Source organism: Accipiter gentilis, chromosome 9 (assembly GCF_929443795.1).
Source record: "Accipiter gentilis chromosome 9, bAccGen1.1, whole genome shotgun sequence".
Taxonomy (NCBI): Eukaryota; Metazoa; Chordata; class Aves; order Accipitriformes; family Accipitridae; genus Astur; species Astur gentilis.
Window position 1 is genome coordinate 27,679,043 of NC_064888.1, and position 18,609 is coordinate 27,697,651.

At 47.6% G+C, this 18,609-nt stretch overlaps 1 protein-coding gene across 10 annotated transcripts in view; it reads left to right on the forward strand.

Moving 5' to 3' along the window:
• ENTPD1 (ectonucleoside triphosphate diphosphohydrolase 1) overlaps positions 1–18,609 on the forward strand; it is a 38,014-nt gene that overhangs the window by 18,345 nt on the left and 1,060 nt on the right. For 7 of the 10 annotated variants that reach the window (XM_049810414.1, XM_049810416.1, XM_049810417.1 and 4 more), the window contains 9 exons: positions 6,379–6,512; positions 6,912–7,029; positions 8,283–8,433; positions 9,308–9,467; positions 10,078–10,314; positions 10,857–11,117; positions 12,194–12,313; positions 12,513–12,650; positions 12,806–17,528. In XM_049810414.1, coding sequence (XP_049666371.1) covers positions 6,399–6,512; positions 6,912–7,029; positions 8,283–8,433; positions 9,308–9,467; positions 10,078–10,314; positions 10,857–11,117; positions 12,194–12,313; positions 12,513–12,650; positions 12,806–13,012 — 1,506 coding nt within the window. In that variant the 5' untranslated portion in view covers positions 6,379–6,398 and the 3' untranslated portion in view covers positions 13,013–17,528. The other 3 variants (XR_007507286.1, XM_049810410.1, XM_049810412.1) reach the window with 3 other exon arrangements.

Below are 18,609 nucleotides of genomic sequence, written 5' to 3' on the forward strand. Positions count from 1 at the left end.
GCTCAAGTGCTCTGCCTCGCTGCTTAGTCTAGATCTATAGGAGTCTGCTGGGGTTTGAGACATGCAGGGCTGTGCAATTGCAAAATATCAAATGCCTCCGAAAGACATCCAACAAAACCATATTACATTGTTTGGTTTATCAGTTTTGCTGACATTTCAGTGTTTGTACTTCAGCGCTTGTAAGTGTTTAATGTGGGAAAAAATAAGCCAGTAAATGTGAATTTATAATTGTATATAGCACCACAAGGAGGGCCAGAGATCACACCAGTATTGAGGCCATGATGTTTGTCATATGAATAATTAAAACTTGGAGCGGAGCCTCCCACCCTGTTCCATGTAACAGCTGTAAAAAGTGATGTAAAATCCTGATCTGGAGCTTCAATTCTAATTTCAACATGTTCAGCGTCTTGCCCTGATATTTTGAAATAAAACCTCTTAAACCAAAGCAATTCACTTACTGTATATGTGCTTGTGTGTATATTCTAAGACAAACCTGAGCCTCTCGCCAGCCTAAGAAAAGACTTTTCCAGTACGTTCGCCTGAAACAGGTGGTTTACATTACTTTGCAGCAAAATCTTCCTAGGTAACTTGGACAAGAGCATGTTTGAACAAAAAAGGCAAATGAAGAATAGTAAGAAGTCAGATGGGGACAGAGAAAATTTCAGAGAATTGTGATAAATGAAGCAGAGTGACTCTTCTGAGTGTTTATGGGCTCAGATGTTTCGTTGTGGTGAGTTGAAGACAGGTGTGCCTTTTAGGTAGCGTGCCTCAAACCCTGATGCAAGTTCAGCAACTTCAAGTGTGCAATTCAGTCTGGTAAACTTCATGACTCCTAAAATCTCGTTTTCCCTCAGCAGAAGGATAATGTGCATCCCCCCATCCACCTTGAAGAACAGCAGCACTGACTGCTCCCATCCCCTTCCCCTGCCACCACTGCCAGCAGCACTTCATAGACATGAATTCCTGCAGTTTGTAAATGCGCACAGACTGCCAGAGCCCCTGTCTGCTGGGCTCGCTGCTGTCCTGGATGATGTTTGTCTGCAAGCAGCTGCCCTGACAGATCTCCTTCTGCCCAAGCTGCCCACCCTGTGCACAGAGCTGGTCACAGGCGCTGGACGCGTTCAGACTGCCAAGGGATTCAGGCACCCTCAGTCATGGGCTCCTGTGCTCTTCCAGCTGGCAGGCAGGCAGGCAGGCAGGTTGTTGCTCCTTGCTTTAAAAATATGGTGGCATCTGACTCATTTTCAATCCGTACTGTTCCAGATTTCTCAGTCTTCGAATATGCCTGTGTCCCTTTGTGATGGGTCATAATTCAGTAGCTTCTCAGCACTGCGCTGCGTCTCTCTGATGTGTTTGGGTTCTGCAGCTCCACAGACTATATTCCCATTTGCTGGGCTACATGATTGCATGAGCATCCAGCAGCTCTCCCCCAAAGACTGGACGTGTGCTTAGGAAACCAGTTATTGGAGAGACTCCCAACAGACTGCAGCAGCAACGTGGGTGATCAGCAGCAGAGGTAGCTGCCAGCTGATGGGCAGGATTTGCAAGACGACATCTTATTCTCTGTCGTCACTCCAAGCCTCGTGGGCAGCAGGCAATGTGTCTTGGAACTCCCTTTGCTTGCAGCATGTAGCAGGGCTAATTTAATTAAAAGTGATCAAACGTGGGTTTGCTGGAATTGCATAGGAGAGGTGCTGGGTTGACTTAGCGCTGGCTGTGATGGTAGATGATCATGTATCTGAGGTAGTACAGGTCCCCACCTCACTTCATTTAGGCCAGGACTGTATCATCTCCTGGTGTAATGGGTATGTTACTGTGCAAGGCTAGTCTTATTGCAGGTCTGGTCAGAATGCTGAAGAAAAATAAAAGCAGATTATTCTGTACGCAGAGAAGGGCCGCTGGACTGCTCAGGTAAATGGAGGAGCCTGGAAAGACGAAAATCCAGAAAGGATCATTGTTTATAAGTTGGTTAAGAGAATAAATTCCAGGAGGATTGAGAGTTGCAGAAGTTTTGAGACAGAGGGAATAAACTGGCAATAAATAAATTAAAGCCAAAAATGAGAATGTTTCTGACCATACAGAGGTGTGCTGAGAACATAAAGGTGACGGTGGGAACAATCTCTGTCAGCGTGGCACTCGTGCAGTGGAAGAGTGCTGGCCTTGCAGAACAGCCTCTTGTGATCCCTTCTGTAACAGTCTGAGTGTGAGCATCTGAAGGAAAAAGCAAACATCGCCTTTAGGTGTTGTGCTAAGGCAGTTTACAACAGTATTTGTATTTATTAGAGATGATGCGTCACAGTGAGGATATCTGAACTGAGCATGGCTTTGAACTATGCACAGCATCTCTCCTTTTCTGTTTGACAGTCCTAATTTCAGTCCTTAAGCCAGCCTTAGCCTATCCTTATTGCATCTCTAAAAGCAGCGGGTTGCCTAATTCCTTTTAACATTTGTTGTGAAGTCGTTTGGTGAGAAGGGAGGTGGGGGGTGGGCAGCCTTGGCTGTGAGTGACATCTCCTGGCGTGCAGAGCTGCCTGTGACAGTGCGATGTTGGCTGGAGGAGCAGCTTCCTATTTGCCTTGAGGATCTGGAAGACACTGGGGATGATCCTGCTTCCTTGCCTTCACACGGAGTTGCCTCCCATGCTGGTGTGGTCCTTCCTGGGTTATTCACCAAGAGCAACAGGGTTTCTGCAGCAAAACTGCTGTGAGCTGGAATGGCTGCCAACTTCATTCTCAGTTGATAGCTAACTTGGAGACAAAAAGGATATTAGATCTGTTTATGTTCTGGGACCTGCACCACTCACTGGATGGAACCAGTGGTAGCCCCTACAATAAAACAGAGACCAAAATTAGAAACAGAGATGCCTGAGCAGCTGGGCTGTGCTTGAACATCTGGAGAGAGTTTAATACCTGCACAGCTGGGCAGGGCTCCAGCACCAGGTGGCTCTGAGCTTTGGGGTGGAGAAGAAGAGAAGCAGTCTCATTTCTCTGCCTACTTATGGCCTTGTATGATGTTTTTATCACCACTTACAGTGGGCAGTATAGAAGAAGGAGCAGAGATCTGTCTCTATTTGGGTTCTGGCTGGGCACAGAGACAGAAGATCATGCCTGCTTGGTCTTCAGCTGAGGATAACTGCTAGTGGAAGAAAAGTCCTGGGGCCTGGCAATCAGAGGTGCTACAGGGTTAAGTACTGCTCTGCTTGGTGGAGACTGAGGAGTGTTTGCACGGCATTGAGAGTCGTGGGGTGCAAAGGAGCTGGAGGAGTCTAGGGAATAAGTTAATTCTTTAGCTACTGCAGAACCTGCAATTATGCCTAGAGCTGATGGAGGTAAAGAAGTGTGCAGAAAAGGGAACTTGTTCAAATACCTCACCTTTCTGAGCAAATGGCAGGTGAGTTTTGTTTTAATTACATTGAATTCTTTATCTGGATTTACAATGTTGTAGTTTGGTTTTGGTTTTTTTTAATAATCGAGCACTCAAGTCTGTACACTTTGAGTGCTATTTAGAAGGTTATTGCTTTGTTAGGCTACCTTCTGGATTATGCTTGTCATTTTGTACCTTCTCTCGTATGAAATATTTCAACAAAATGCTGCTTGGTAGCATTCGAGTTCATGCAGATGGATGCTCTGATATGGGATACAGCAATGAAGTCACATATCTGCAATCCCCAGAGTCCTGAAAAGCGCTTATGATACTGAGCTAAAATTCACGCAAAAGTCATGTTCAGGGTTAAGGAAATAATGTGCCTTGGAAAAAAATGACTAATCTCAGGTTGCAGGTGGGATGCAGACAATTATCATTACGCCTCTGCCTACAGACAAGGGATTTTTACAGCTGTTTATTGGGATGGTCCATTACAGTGAGAAAATTGTTCCCACTTTGCTGCTAATGCTGCTAGTTTCAGAGTGTGGCTGCTGAAAAGACACAGCAGAAAGAACATACGCATCGCAACAGGAAGTTTGAAAACTTTGAAATGATGCGGAGTCACACATCCTTCATTCCTGTGACAGTAAACACCCAGCAAAGCCGTTAGTGGCTGCCTCTGGGTGAGATCTCAGAGTAACGGTGGCAATAATTACGTTGATGTGCTGTGCAACTGTCAGCAGCAGTTTCGGTTTTAAAGCATGCTAGCTTCATATCTATACTGTGCAGCTAATTTTACATTATAGCATCTGGGGGTTTTAATTTTTCTAGTGTTAAAATAATTTTTGTTCAACAGACATGCTCAGTGCTATCATAACCTGAGCCAACTACTGTCTCCAATAAGAAGAAAAGTCTCCCAGCTGTCATGCTCTGTTGTTTCTAATCACTTCAAGCCATCAGTTCTGGGGCCTTTTCAAGTAAAGCTGTATAAAATGCATTCTTACCTCCTACTGTCTGGTATGTGTACTAAACTATTTTTTTAAGCTGCATTCTTGGAGATATTGGCAAGCATGCTATGCCTCTAACAGGCACTCACAAAATGCGAGCATAACAAGCTTCCAAATTTCACAGTTAGCCTCAGCAGATTTACACATGAGCATGATGAGAGGGAGCGCAGAGCTCCAGGTCAGCATTAGGTTTCCAATGGACCTGCCTGCGAGATCTTCAAAACAAGTTCTTTTGGCACTTTTAGGTTCCATTTTCTCTAGGTAGGTGGGAAGATGTTATTTGTCTACAGTTAGAGATTTCCAGAGGTATGTTGTTTCTTTTCACTTAGGCTAACTGCTGAAAATACCTTTAGGACTTGGGGTCATTTGTAAGGCTGGGTAACACTTCGTATAGTTCTGGTGCCTGGGACCACCTTTCATGTGAAACCACAGTGGTTAGAAGATGACCCTATTCAGAGCTTGAGTGCTTTTCATATTTGCATGTGCAATGTGGGGTGCCAGGATGGATTTGAAGCATTGAACCAGTATCACCTGAGGGTTGGAGAATGACCTCTGGAACTCCAGTTCTGGCATGCAGATGCAGAGCAGGTTCAGTCACCTTACCTTCTTGGAGCGTGAAGATAGTTGATGTAGTTGCCTGCACAGAGGTATTGTCACCCTGGAGGACCTGTAATGTACTTCTAAACATCTCCTGGAGTATTTGTATACAAGGAGAAGAGAAATTAGTACCCGTGTGAGCACTCAGACAATCAGTGCTTTTGAGTTTGGAGCATCAGTCTGGGTAGAAATGGATTTCATGTCGTAGGGGGAGCAGGTATGTCCCCTAGAATGCTGAAACTAGTTTTTAGTTGTAGGCATTGAATTTACAGCTAGATTATAAATCTGGAAAATACTTTTTCTGATACCCTTTCTAGAACTTTGTGTTGTAAGATGGTATTTTATTAAAAAATACCAAAACTGGCTGAGCCTAAGTTGTGAAGTGAGATTTCCACCATGGGATATATGAAGGAGAATCCAAAGCAGAAAAGTATAAAAGACAGTGTCATGCTAGCTACTAACAAATTCAGGTATATGTACATTGGTTCTGAAAGCTCAAATGCCATATTGGTTGTGAATGATTTCCATCAGCCGTAAGTAGCTTTTTATACAGAATTCTACTGCTAACCATGTATTTTAAGCCCCCAAAATCTTAATTAGTTAGATAGGTCATACCAAATATATCAGTAACACTTAAGGAATCAGACTGGTACAAGTTTTGCAAAGTGTGATTTTTTTAACCATATTATGCCAATTCTGCAAATACAGGCTATTCATAATTTACTGGTCTTGTGACAAGTGGCATCAAAAATCTCCATAGATTTCTTAAATACTCTGAGGAGTGCAGATCATATTTTCCGTATATCATTTCCAAGGTGCAGGACAGCATTGCTTGAACTGACTGCCACATACTGAAATGTTAGTGTTAGACTTCCCAAATGCATTACTGGTGATGACGATGTTGTAAATTATTATAATCATTGTAAAAAAAAATGAAGCACAAGTATACTAGGACAAAATGTCGCAGGGGTTAAAGCTTTGCGTTCCACAAGGTTACGCTATTTATATATTAGCAGTCGGTTCTTTCAGCTTCTCGGGGATTATTAAGCCAAATGCAGAGCTATAGAAGGAGTTGGTGTTCATCCCATACAGATGCTTTTGCTATATGGTTGCTCAGTCACTTGCGGGTATCTCAAGGACAGGCTAAACATAAGCTGCATCTTGGAGGTCCTCCTTCATCACCACATGGAACAGGGCAGCCCATGGAGATGTGGCACGGCCCATGAGAGCAGATCTGCAGGACACCAGGGCTCAGCTCTGCCTCTGAGAAATCCCGCACAAGGACAGGGAGCAGGGATGGGCAAAGGCAGATGCTTCGTAGTGGAAAGGGACTGCAGGAATGTGCCTGAAGACCTTTGGGGTGGGAGGTAAGATGGGCTACTGGGATACTAACATGCTTTTTCTGCTCTAGTCACAGGTACCAAACCAAAGATGTCCTGGACAAGAAAGATTCTACTCATCCTGGGATTCCTCTCTACTTTGGCTGTAATTGCTTTAATTGCTGTAGCAGTGACCCAAAACAAGCCACTTCCGAAGAATATTAAGGTATTACAAGCTGGGACTCTTACAGGAAAACAAGCCAAGCTGGGGGGTTAGGTGTGCATAGTGCTCCAGGACATGTCGCTGCCTTGCTGGGTCTGGCTAACCTCTCTTTCTGGGTCTGTGCACCTCAACATCTCATTTTACATCTTCACAGTAAAAACAGATATGGCTTCACATGGGATCATCTCCTAAGTAATCAGTCCCAATTTTGCTGCTTCTCTGCTCTTGTATCCTTTGATGGAAACTTTGCACTGAAGCACTACTGAGAAGAGTAAAGACACAGCATGTTCGCACAGCTGCCAGAGAGGCTGCTCATTTCTGGTCCCCCTGTGTGTGGAGACCAGCGCCTGCTGTGTCTGGTTCGGTGCCTCGGGTGCAGTGATGGCTCTGTTTTGCCCACAGTATGGGATCGTACTGGATGCGGGGTCATCCCACACTAACCTGTACGTGTACGAGTGGCCAGCAGAGAAGGAAAACGACACTGGAGTGGTGCAGCAGGTGGAGGTGTGTAAAGTCGAAGGTAAGAGGAGAAAAGGGAGCTGTGGAAGGGGCACGGGATAAAGAAGAGATAATACAACCGACGGGTGGGGGAGGAGAAACCTGGAGGAAGAGGCCAATAGTGAAAACAGTGTTACATCTGTGAGCTAATGTATATCCCACCGCTTCCCACGGGGACCTGTACGTGCCTGACCTTCCAGGGAGGAAAGCTGGATCCCCTTTTTCCTTTGTTTTTAGGATGCTTGGAAGTAAGTGCTTTTTTGGAAAGAACTACACCAAAGAACGTACTTAAATCAATAAAACGTCTGCATGCACCTTTGCTGAAGTGCCGATGAACATTAGGCAGCAAGGGGGGGGGGCATGGTTTGCTCTTTTTCAAGGCTTCTGTGCAAGCTCAGCACTGGGCTTGCAGGCCAAGGTTGCTCAACTTATGCACGTCATGGTTTATTTTTTTTATTCTATCGCTGCGTAATTACTGTATGGTTTAGGAAGGCATAAATGAAGCCCAAGGATGCACGTGACAAGGAACAGAGTAGACCATCATGGATCGCTGCACTCTGGGGCGAGGAGCGGTGTTGTCCACGCGAGGAGCGTGGGGTCTTTTCAGGCCTGTCTGCAGTGCAGGGGAGAGCCACGCTGTTATTGAGCTGCTGCGATAGCTGCTCGGCACTGCAGCATCCCACGCCACGAGCACCACGCTGAGCGTATGGCGACCTACAGCAAATGCAGAGTGGGCTTCACTGCTACCCCTGCAGGCACTGGTCCTGGGGCAGTCCACTCACCAGGGGACACACGGCAGGGAAGGACAATGAATTTTTCTTTGGGTCAGCATGAAAGCGGATAGCTGAAAAACACTTAGTGCTGTAGTATGAGCATACAATACACAAACAAATGACAGCATCTTCTCCCAGAGGACCCAGTGTAGTGAAGGGTCAGGGATTTTCATGTGTAGATCCAGGGTACGCCCAGGCAGAAGCAGAGACGAGCCTGCAGATGTCCAGGACATACTAAGAAAATGATGTGTCTCACTGCAGCCCTATCGCTAGTTCATAGCCTGCTTCGCGGAGACCGGGTGGCAGATGCTGGGTGCTGTGGCTGTCTCTGGGTGCATCGGGCTTAGTTGGTGCTGTAGAATTTCTAAAACCCCTTAGAAATGGGGTGGTTGAATCTGATGTTGCTGCCCGTGATAGTGATATGGTTTAACACGACTGCTCGTGACAGCACTCTGGGGTTGTGCTTGGAGTTTGAGCAATGAAATGTCCTTATTTCTTGCAGGCCCCGGGATCTCAGGTTACTCCCATGCCACGGAGGAGGCAGGTCCCTCTCTGGCACAGTGCCTACGACAAGCAGAAGAGGTGATTCCCTCAAAGCAGCACCAAGAGACACCCGTCTACCTCGGAGCAACTGCTGGCATGCGGCTTCTCAGGTACTGCAGGGCTTCTCCCCTTCTCCTGCAGCACTGCGCCTGGGACCGCCGTGGATGCTCAGTGGGGGCCTCTTGGGCAAAGTCCTTGTAAACGTTGCCAGCTCTCACTTTGCCCAGATACCCTCTATTGCCGCTGGCCTCTCTGAACCCCGAGTCTCCCTGGGCTCTTCCCCTGCTTGCCCAGCAGGTCCTTTTCCACTCACTCCAACCTTCCATCATCTCCAGCACCCACATGCAGTGCAGAGATACCAGGAGGGTAGCAGTGTGCAAGCTGATGCTCAGGGGATGCCTAGACAGCCCCCACAGTCTGGTATAAGGCCTGACCGGGGATTTTTGATCCCAACCATGTTGCCACTCCCCACATACCTTGACTAAGCCTGAGACCATCAGAGCTAAGGTAACTTCACAATCATGTCCTCCTTTAATTCCAATTCGTGATTTTCATGGGGGTGCCCCAGACCTCTTCCCTGGCTGGGAGAGGGAGCTGATCTTATGTATTGCCTGGGAAATCTCCCTGGGGATACCAGAGAGCATGGATTTCTTCTGTAACAGTGATAGCAAAGAGTGATAGGAATCTCCACGGTGCAGTCCCTACCAGGGCACATGCTCCAGGAGAACAAGAGAGCTCTGGTCTCTGCTCTGGGTACCACTCTCAGCTGTGGGGTCTGTAAGTGTCAGAGCTAGTGGCAGCTGTGCTGTCAAGGTATGATAGAGAGGGACATGGCCAGTTAGAGCTGGATGTACCCGTATGAATACCTGTTCTGTTATAATCAACGCTTGGTGGGGAGTTGCAGCCTGCCTACTCAGAAGAAGGCCCATAGGCTGCAGAAAGCTGTCAGCTGGAGTCACTCCATCCTTTCTTCCATTCATCCAGCTTGGAGAATAAAAGTGCAGCTGACAAAGTCTTGTCCTCAGTAGAGAAGACACTACGCTCAGCTCCCTTCAACTTCCAGGGTGCCAGAATCATCAGTGGTCAGGAAGAAGGAGCCTATGGATGGATCACCATTAACTACCTGCTGGGCAATTTCAAGCAGGTACTGTATCAATGGCAAGTCCATATTTGAATCATTTGCTTGCAGCACTTTGTAAATCATGCCTCACAGGAGGGTGTCGCAGGCACTATCCTCCCTTGTAAGCCATTTACCAGAGATGGGGAAGCTGCACATCTTGCCTCAGTAATTACTGTGAGTACATCCTGATACCAGTAAGTGTCAGGATGTACCACTGTAGTCAGGCTTAAAGTATTGAAATAAAACACCAGCATTTTTGATAACTTCGCTTGGGTACAGCATCCTCCTCACTTCCTGATCTAAAATATTTCTGTGCCTGCAAAGTTTGACAATGATTCTTTACTATTGAGCTCATAAATCATCTGGGAGCTGAAACACTAAGTTGACTGTTTTTTCTCATAACAGTTGTTTTAGATTTCATATTCTTAGCTCTTCTGGCAAACACTCAGACATGATACAGCTTCTGCTTTTCCAAGCCTGCATCTTTCTTGTGTCTTGTTCCAGCTCTCATATCATGCCCCCCTCCAGGTCTTCCTGCCTTGCCTGTGTTCTGTGCTTCTGCTTCTCTCCTCATAGGTCTTCCTCTTTTTTTTTTTAATCTGTTTTACCCTGAGTTGTTTTTTTTTTTTTAAAGTCTGGCTGGACAAAACTTCTACATTCCCTGAGATCCATAAGTGAGACATCAGGAGCACTAGACCTTGGAGGAGCCTCAACACAGATTACCTTTGTACCAAATGAATTCTCTTCTGAGTCCCCAGAGAACCTGCTCTACTTCCGTCTCTATGGCAAGGATTACCTAGTGTACACGCACAGCTTTCTCTGCTATGGGAAGGACCAGGCTCTGCAACAGAAACTGGCCAGGGACCTACAGGCAAGTACATCTGTAATTGCTGGCGGAGATCCTGGACCCTCCCAGATTTGACATACCGGTTGCTGTAAAAGTTGCTGTGTCCCAGCTAAATGTCTCATCCCTTAGCCTGGGTTTGGGAAATGTCATTCTCCTCCATAAAGACTGGGTAGATGCCCAGAGAGATGACAGTCAACATTTTCAAAAGTACTACCAATTTGAAGTGCCTTCATTCTTAGGCATGGGATAGCAGGAGTACTGTGCTTATCTGAAGCATTTGGGGGAGATGATCACCATCTCTGAGAATCCCAAATCAACAGCAGCTTCACAAAAATGTGGCTGAAAGTAATTTGCCCAGGGTCCTACAGGGAGGCTGTGACAGTACCCACATCTCCCAAATCACAGCCAATGCCTTAAACCATCCTCATCACTTTGACCCAATGTGTGTATCTTGGTGTGATGTACTGTGACAAGTGCAGTGCCTTGTGGCCACCCTTCCTTGTGCCTCTTTCCCAGGGTGTTATTCTAAAGTGAAGTGTAACAGCTTGGGTTGATTTTACTTGCAGACCGTGGAGAACAGCAGCCTCTTTGATCCGTGCTTTCACCAGGGGTATCAGAGGACTATAAATATAAGTGATCTCCTCAAAAACCCTTGTACATCAGCCAAGGAAAAGCAATTCCCTTTCAGCCAGCTGTACATACAGGGAGAGGGGGATTATCAAAAGTGCCGAAGAAATATCCTGAAACTCTTTAACAAAACCAGTTGTCCTTACTCCAGTTGCTCCTTCAATGGGATATACCTACCTCCATTACAAGGGGATTTTGGGGTAAGTCTTCACATTCTTCAACTCTCTATAACCCAGAATATCAGGAAAGCAGAAACTCAGAGTAATGCTGGAGTGTATTCTCCGTGGCTGGGGCAGGAAATCATTTACAGGATGGCTTTTTGGACATGTAACTACAAAAGTGGTGCTGCCCTTGCTGTGAGGACAGCATATGCAAGAGCTACCCCACTAAATACTGGCCTACCAGCACTGCACTGTTCCCATAACCCGTATCCTGTAGGCATCTCCTTGGGGTGCTCCGTTTACTGATTCATTTTTCAAGCAGTCTTTCCTGATGGCCAGCACCAGAGGCAGGAGAGCCTGCTGCAGGCCGTGCGTGACACGGTGCTCCTGCAGACCTTGTCTCCTGAGGTCAGCGGTGGTACCAGATCTGAAATTCATCCAGAAGTGTGTGAGCGCTACTGAAACCAGTCAGTCAGCTCACCTGTCTGCCTCCCAGATGTGATGAGGAGACAGCGTACACTCTGGACGCACAGCATATGTGACACCACACTGAACATCAATCCTAGAGCTGCAAGACCAGTGGCTGTGAGGCTTTCTGGGGGAACTGTTAATACTCCCTTGCCCTGTTCATAAACTGCCCCCTACCTATCAGCTATTGGCCATGGTCAGAGATGGGTTTTCTGGACTTTGGATTATGTGCTGGGGCTGCGTACCGTCCTTTCAGACCATCACCTACGCTGTTTGTGGCAATTTTGGCTGCACACTTACCTTGTTCCGTTGCCAAAATGGGATCAAGGTTGTAATGGCAAGCAGCGTTCACCGTGTGCCACTCTGGCACCAGTGCGTAGAGGAGAGAGTTTTACTGAAGTTCTTCAGGATACTGTGATCAGTGAAGTTCCTATCTCCACCTTCCTCTTGGGGTCCTTAGCTCTCATCAGCTCTGAGAGGTGTGTCTCAAAATGACATTGCTCTTGGAAAACGTACCTACTTTTTTTGTGTGTGATGTTGCTTCTTATATTTCTCTATCTGTAAATAAAACTATTTTCTTTTGTGGGATTTCTGTTGTCCTGCTCATGCTGAGGCCCAGTCAGGTTAAGATATTCTTTCTCCTTCAGGCTTTTTCTGCTTTCTACTTTGTGATGAACTTTTTGAACCTGACCGGTGAACAAAGCCCCGTTGCCCTGGACAAAGTTGCCAGCACCATTGAGAGCTTCTGCGCCCGGCCTTGGCACGAGGTGAGCAGTGCTTGTGGCAGTGGGCTGGGGCTGCTGGATGACAAGAGCTGCTGATATTTTTTCTGTAGGATAAATGGTTGGGGGTGACTTCCAAGGCAAAACAGGGAAGATCCTCCCAGCTCCTGCAGTGGATGCTCAGGCACAAGCTGGACCAGCGGGAAGCTGTGTTTGACAGCCTGGTGACTCCCTCTTTCCCTAGGTGAAGACAGCATATCACCAAATAAAAGAAAAGTACCTGAGCGAATATTGCTTCTCAGGAGCCTACATCCTCTCCCTCCTGGAAAATGGCTATGAATTCACTGAAAAGAACTGGCAAAGGATCCACTTCCTCGGAAAGGTGTGTTTCATGGTGGGGAGGGCTCTATGCCAGCAGCTAACTGCAACCTCTGCTGCACAGCCAGGCCCTCTTTCCCCAGGTGTGCTACAGCCCTGGCAATGCTGCAAGCAGCCCCTGCACCCCCCAGCGCTGATTCTCCTCCTCTCCCATTTCAGATTGGCAGCAGTGATGCGGGCTGGACCCTGGGCTACATGCTGAACCTGACCAACATGATCCCTGCGGAGGAGCCCGCTGTGCCCCCTCTTTCCCACGGCAGCTATGTGGGGCTGATGGTGCTGTGCTCCCTCGTGCTGGTGTCCGTGCTCCTGTTTGCCTGGCTTCTCTTCCACAAGCCCAAGTGCCTGCAGAAGGGGATTGTTTAGGAAGAGCCTTGGGGGACAGGGGCCATGTCACCCTGGCTGCTCAGGGCTAGGAGACCCTGGCAGAGCAGGCTGTACTGAAGAGCCCCTCTCACTGAAGTTACTGACTGCACAACAAGGGCATTTATTTCTTCTGACTCACACTTGCACTGACAGACGTTGGGACATCAGGCTCGCCACCTCTCTCTGCCAAGGACAGACAAGCAGGTGTCCCCTCCTTGAATGGGTCGTACTTTCATTCAATGAAACTTTGCTGCTTGTTGGTTTTTGCCTTGTGCACAGCATTATAAAGAGAAAAGTGGCAGCAATCTTTGGGAGCTGGTGCTCCTGCAAGGGTAATCTCAGGGTCACACATCCCACTGAGCTCTTGGGAGTGATCACACACAGGGTAATCCTGCTCCTCCTCCACTGAAGCTGCTCCCAACAGCCCTTCCCACACCAGCACACCTCTGCTCGCCTCCCCACACCCTGAGCCCTTGCAGCCCTACAGCTGGGTACGGCCATCTGCACCCGGCTGGCTCCTGAAGGCTGGCCAGGCTCCCAAATGCCACTCTGGAAACGAAGGAATGAGGATGAAGAAACTGAGTGTGCTGGTGGTCATCTGCCCTTAGCTGGGCTCTGGTGGCTGTCTGCTCCTTTTGCAAGTGGCAAGAAGCCTCTTTCCCACGTCTTCCTGATGTTGTTGCTGGACCAAAGCTGGCTCACTGTTAACACTGAGCCATTCCCATGTCCCTAGGGTACATCAAGACACGAGTTCCCAGCTAGGCATCGCTGATTTTTGTAGGAACAGTTCATACTGGCCAAGGATCCTTGACCAGTACTGAGTGCTTCTGCCTACAGGGACTCTGCTGTGATCAGCGTGCCTACAGGTATACACCCACTAAAGCAATCCAGTGTCACTGTGCTGATCGTACAGCAGCTTCTGATCTAGGGAAAATGTTTAAATGTTTATTAGGTCATGTTGCTTTATAAATAGACAGCTGGCAGCATTTAACCAGCATGAGCATGCACAGATTGAACCACTCTTTCCACCAGCAAAATAAGTGAAAATTTGCCTTTCCTTCCCTCGTGGCTTAGGCTTATCCCATGACCATAAGACCCAGGGCTTGTGAGCACACACACTGCGGCCCATCTTCTAGCACACAACTAGGATGATGCCACTAATCAAGTTTATGAATCACTTTCTTTTGTTTTCCATGCCTTGGTCCAAAAAAAAGAAAGAGAGGTAAGTCAGAAATCCATTTTTATAAAAACACTTGGAAACCACTGGTGCCTGTCTACCTCCCATGAAATCTCAGAAATCTCTTCTCCTGATGACCTGTAAGTGCTGGAGGCCAAAAGAAAGCAGATATTGTGGAGAGAAAGGCCTGGCAAACACACACTTCACCTGTTTCCCCGAGCAAAGCTGTAGGTGTGGAGGGGATCAGGTTGTGCAACCCCAGTAAAGCCTTCTCTTTTAGGCAAGCACAGACACAGAGCTCGGGGTTTTCATGCTCTTCCAGCCTGCCCAACTGCATAGTGCAGGCTGGAAAATATCCCCCATTTATTTCTACTTCATGATTGGAAGTAGGAGCTGTAACATACTGAAGGACCTAAAGGTAAGGGAAAAATCTACCCTGTCTTGTGGTAAGATCTGTGGGCAGTTCATTGTTCTTCCAAAAATCTGTGTCTTATTTTTGCTCTGAATTAGCTGGCTTCAGCTTCTGCTGGATCTTGTTCTGCCCATTTCAGAAAGACTGAGTAACTCTCTGCTATCAAAATCCCTTTTATCTTGTTGGTGCTTGCAAGTCATTGTTGTATCATTAAATAGATTGATCTTCAATCTGTAAAGTGCTCTGTGCTGACCTCACTGGTGGCTCTTGACTCCACTTCTTTGAAAATTTTTACATCTTTCTGAAATTTGGACACCAAAGTTTTCAGCAGCGAGTGGTAGTAGAGTCATTAATAGCGTATGTAAAAGTAAAACCCTCTGGTTTTGATCTATATTCTGTGTTCCCCGTTCATATATCTCAGGGCCAGGTCTGCTGACTTAAGAGAGTTTTGGGGCTGTTTTGTCCAGTTGGACTACTGCCACTTGGCCTTTTTTTCCAGTCATTGCAGTCCAGAACAGCTGCTGTGGCACCGTACATCGCTGTCTCTTAACATGAGCCGCTTTGCCTTCCATGTGGCTCCACTGAAACATGTACTATTCAAAGAATATTCCCGCAAGCAAGTGATCCAGATCAACCCGCAATGACACTTCCCCTGCGCTGTTTGTCCATTGTCCAGTTTTTGTTTTATCTGCAAATACATTGAAATGTTGGAATTCATCTAGAGACAGTCTTCCTTCTGTTGTTTTCAGCAAAGATAAGTAGGTAGATGAGAGACTAACTCGTTTTTGGTCACAGCTGGAAGGCATGCAGGAGGAGCGTGCGATCAGAGCTCCTTCAGCTCCCCAGCCAGCCCTGCTTGCAACACACCCCGTCCTGTGCCACCTTCCTTGCATACGGAGTCTTTGTAGCAGAGCAGGTACCATGGAGAAGCTCCTCACGTGAGCTGGTGCATCCTGCCTCCACATGAACACTGTGGAAATCTGCAGAATGGTAATTCTTCTCCTGAGATCTCCTCAGGGATCTGGCAGCTGCTTAGTTGTGTCCCTGATGCTGGAACTGGCAGATCCGTTGGGACATTTCAGAACTTGATGCAGAAAGTCCACGTGGAAGCTGGTGTGGAGAGAAAGCCTGTGCCAGTCTGCCCTTCTGGTCCCTGCTAAGGTTTTATGCCAAAGAAAAAGGTCAAATACAGAACTTGGGAGAAGAGCTTTAGCAATGTTTTGTATCTTTATTGCAAGTCTCATAGTATTAATAGTGTTAGCGCTTGATTCTGGAATCTGGATCAGCTGGTATCTTTGCTTACTCCTGTGGTGGTGTGGTCCAAACCACTAATTTCGCGACAACACCCTCCTGCCTTCCTTCTCTTGTTTTTTGGTTTGGGCTTTGGGTTTTTTAAAGCTGTAAATGTGACTTGAGTGCAACCTAAAGGCCACAAACTAAGATAAATACAAAATATGTTACATTCTTTTTAAACCTTAGGAGTTTTAGACCACGTTTATGAGTCAATCTCTCCAGAACTAGAATTTCTAAGGTGACACCAAGCATGCCATTTAAAAAATCACTTGAACAGGCTGAGGCTCCAGGCGTTGGCTGACTGAAGGCATCCTGTCAGGGTGAGACCCTTGCATATATCACTGGCTGTACTTGAACCTTCCCAGGGAAGCACATGATTTTTTCTCCCCATTTCTCCTGCTATTGCAGGACTTTATCCATGGATGCTACTCAAAATCCTTGGTCAAAGAGTCAAAGTTTAATGAGCATTCATTTCTTTGCTTCTGTGCTGTATCTGACCCAGCTGTATTCAGCTCAAATGTGTGCTCCAGAGCCACCCAATGTGTACCTGAAGACCATTAACGATAGCGGGAGGAATTTCCAAATATGCCAGTAATAATATGGTATCACTTTTCTTGTTAATGCAGTTGATCTGCCTCACTGATGATTATCTGTGCCTTATTTCTAATTTGATAGCTTCTGGCTTTAATTTCCAGCCACTGGCTCTTGTACAGTTTTGCTCTTCTGGGTTAAAACATCTTTTAACGCCACATGTTCTCGTCTTGCAAATATTTATTCACTGATCAGCTCTGCTGAGCTGCCGAGACTCCAGACCTTCGTCTCTCCCATTTCGCCACAGGAAGCCCTGAAACGTGCTGCAGCAAGGTGGGATGAGTGTCTCTGATTTGGGTTCAATCGTTGAGTAGTCCATTTTTGGGAAGGTTCCTTGCCAGGGGGATTTGATAGGTTTGCAGGCTGCAGGAGCAGTCTGGTCTCTCTGGGACTGATGACTTCCATGACCTCTCTCGTGTTCACTGAAGTGTCAGGTCTGAGGCAAAACTGTCAGTGAGGCTGAGGTTTTGGGGGGTCAGAAGAGAATGCCTGGGTGCCTGCAGCACGCTTACCTCTTGCAGAAAACAACCGGTCCCCGCCACAGGCTCTAAGTACCCTTCACTCTCCTCCCTGACACAGCCAGCTTCTCCTCTGTGCATGGGCTACAGCTGATTTCTCTGGCTCTACAGCAAAGCACAGCAGAGCCTCCGTTTGGAACAAAGTTCTCGGAAGTGGGGCCATCACCTCTGCGGCGAGAGGCCGATTTGCAATGTCGGTGCTGGCCGGGGCTCCCCAGCTTCTCCGAGAGCAGCTCTCAGCTGGATGCGTGCCCCCTCCTTGCCCGTCCCTTCTTCCCGTGCTCTGTGCCAGGGAGGACGTGCAGGCTCTGCGGGGCTGCCGGCTGGGTCACGGGGCTCAATAGCCTGTTCAGGAGGGGCTAGGGGGGACATGCTGAGGACAACAGTCCCTGCCACCTGGGCCAGGCACTTTCTTTTTGCGGCTCAGCAGTGATGAAATGGATCTTTGTTTTCATGCACGCACAAATCTCTGTATCCTTATCACAATAAAGACTTCTGAACTGATGCCAGAAAAGTTTTTGTGCTGTTTTCCAGAAGATGGGAACTCACCAATGGTGGAATGGAGCTTCTGGCACTAAACATGGAAAAGTCCCAAGATGGGTTTTCCTCTCTTGCCAGTTCCCTGCTGTTCTGGGTAGGATCTGGAGTTCCTGGTGGACGGGCAGCATCCCCTCCCGGTAAGGAAAGGCACTGTGGTCCTTCCCAGGCTTTGGGCGCCTCATACGGATGGCCTCACTCCTGGGAAGGTTGCTAGTGCCCAAACCCCATCTTTCCTTGCTTTAGCTTCACTCTGACCTCCCCAGAGCAGCTTGTTCTCCCCTGCTGCGCAGTGAATGGCTGCAGTCCTCTGTCCTCATTTTTCCTCTGTCCTCATTTTCCCTCTCCCTCCCCCAGGCAGCACCACTGGCATCATGCTGCAACTCCCCTCCAAAACAGGTGAAGGATGGGGGGCCTGTGCCCCTCATTTGCAGGGCCATGCGGCTGCATGCCTCTGCCTGCAGCCACAGCTGTAGCTCCGCCAAGGCAAACATGCTTGTCACGGTTCATTTTTCTTTCAGTGCACACTCTCCCCAGTTTGCTCATTCTTAAGGCTCTTGGCTTGAACTTTCCTCAAATTTTCCAATTTTCCCCTGGTAACAATATGGCCAGAATTAAACACACCAGGTGGAGTCTTTCTACAGGCGGCTCTGGAGGGATCAGCTCCTCATTGCCTGTGACCCTCAGCCATACAGTGATGGGGGGGGTGATAACGGGGCTAGCGTTCACATTCCTCTCGCTCTCGCCACCGTGGCACAGTGCGTTCCTGCTCGCCCTCTTTCTCCCACTGCCTCAAGGTCTCTCCATCTTTGAACATCGGGGGGGTGGGGTGGGGTGGTGGATGATCCATCCCAGATGTGTTAGCCACATTTTCCAAATTAAGTCTTTGTTTACTTCCTGCACTGTTTCTAAGAGCTAACATCTTTGTTTCTGCTTTCATCGGTGTTTTTTAACGTGTCCAAACTTATTATTGGCTTAAAGCTTCATTAGCATGTTGTTTTCCTAGAATGTAGTAAGAGCCACGCTAGGTCAGATCAGATAGGCAGCACATTGGCACTCGTCTCCAGCT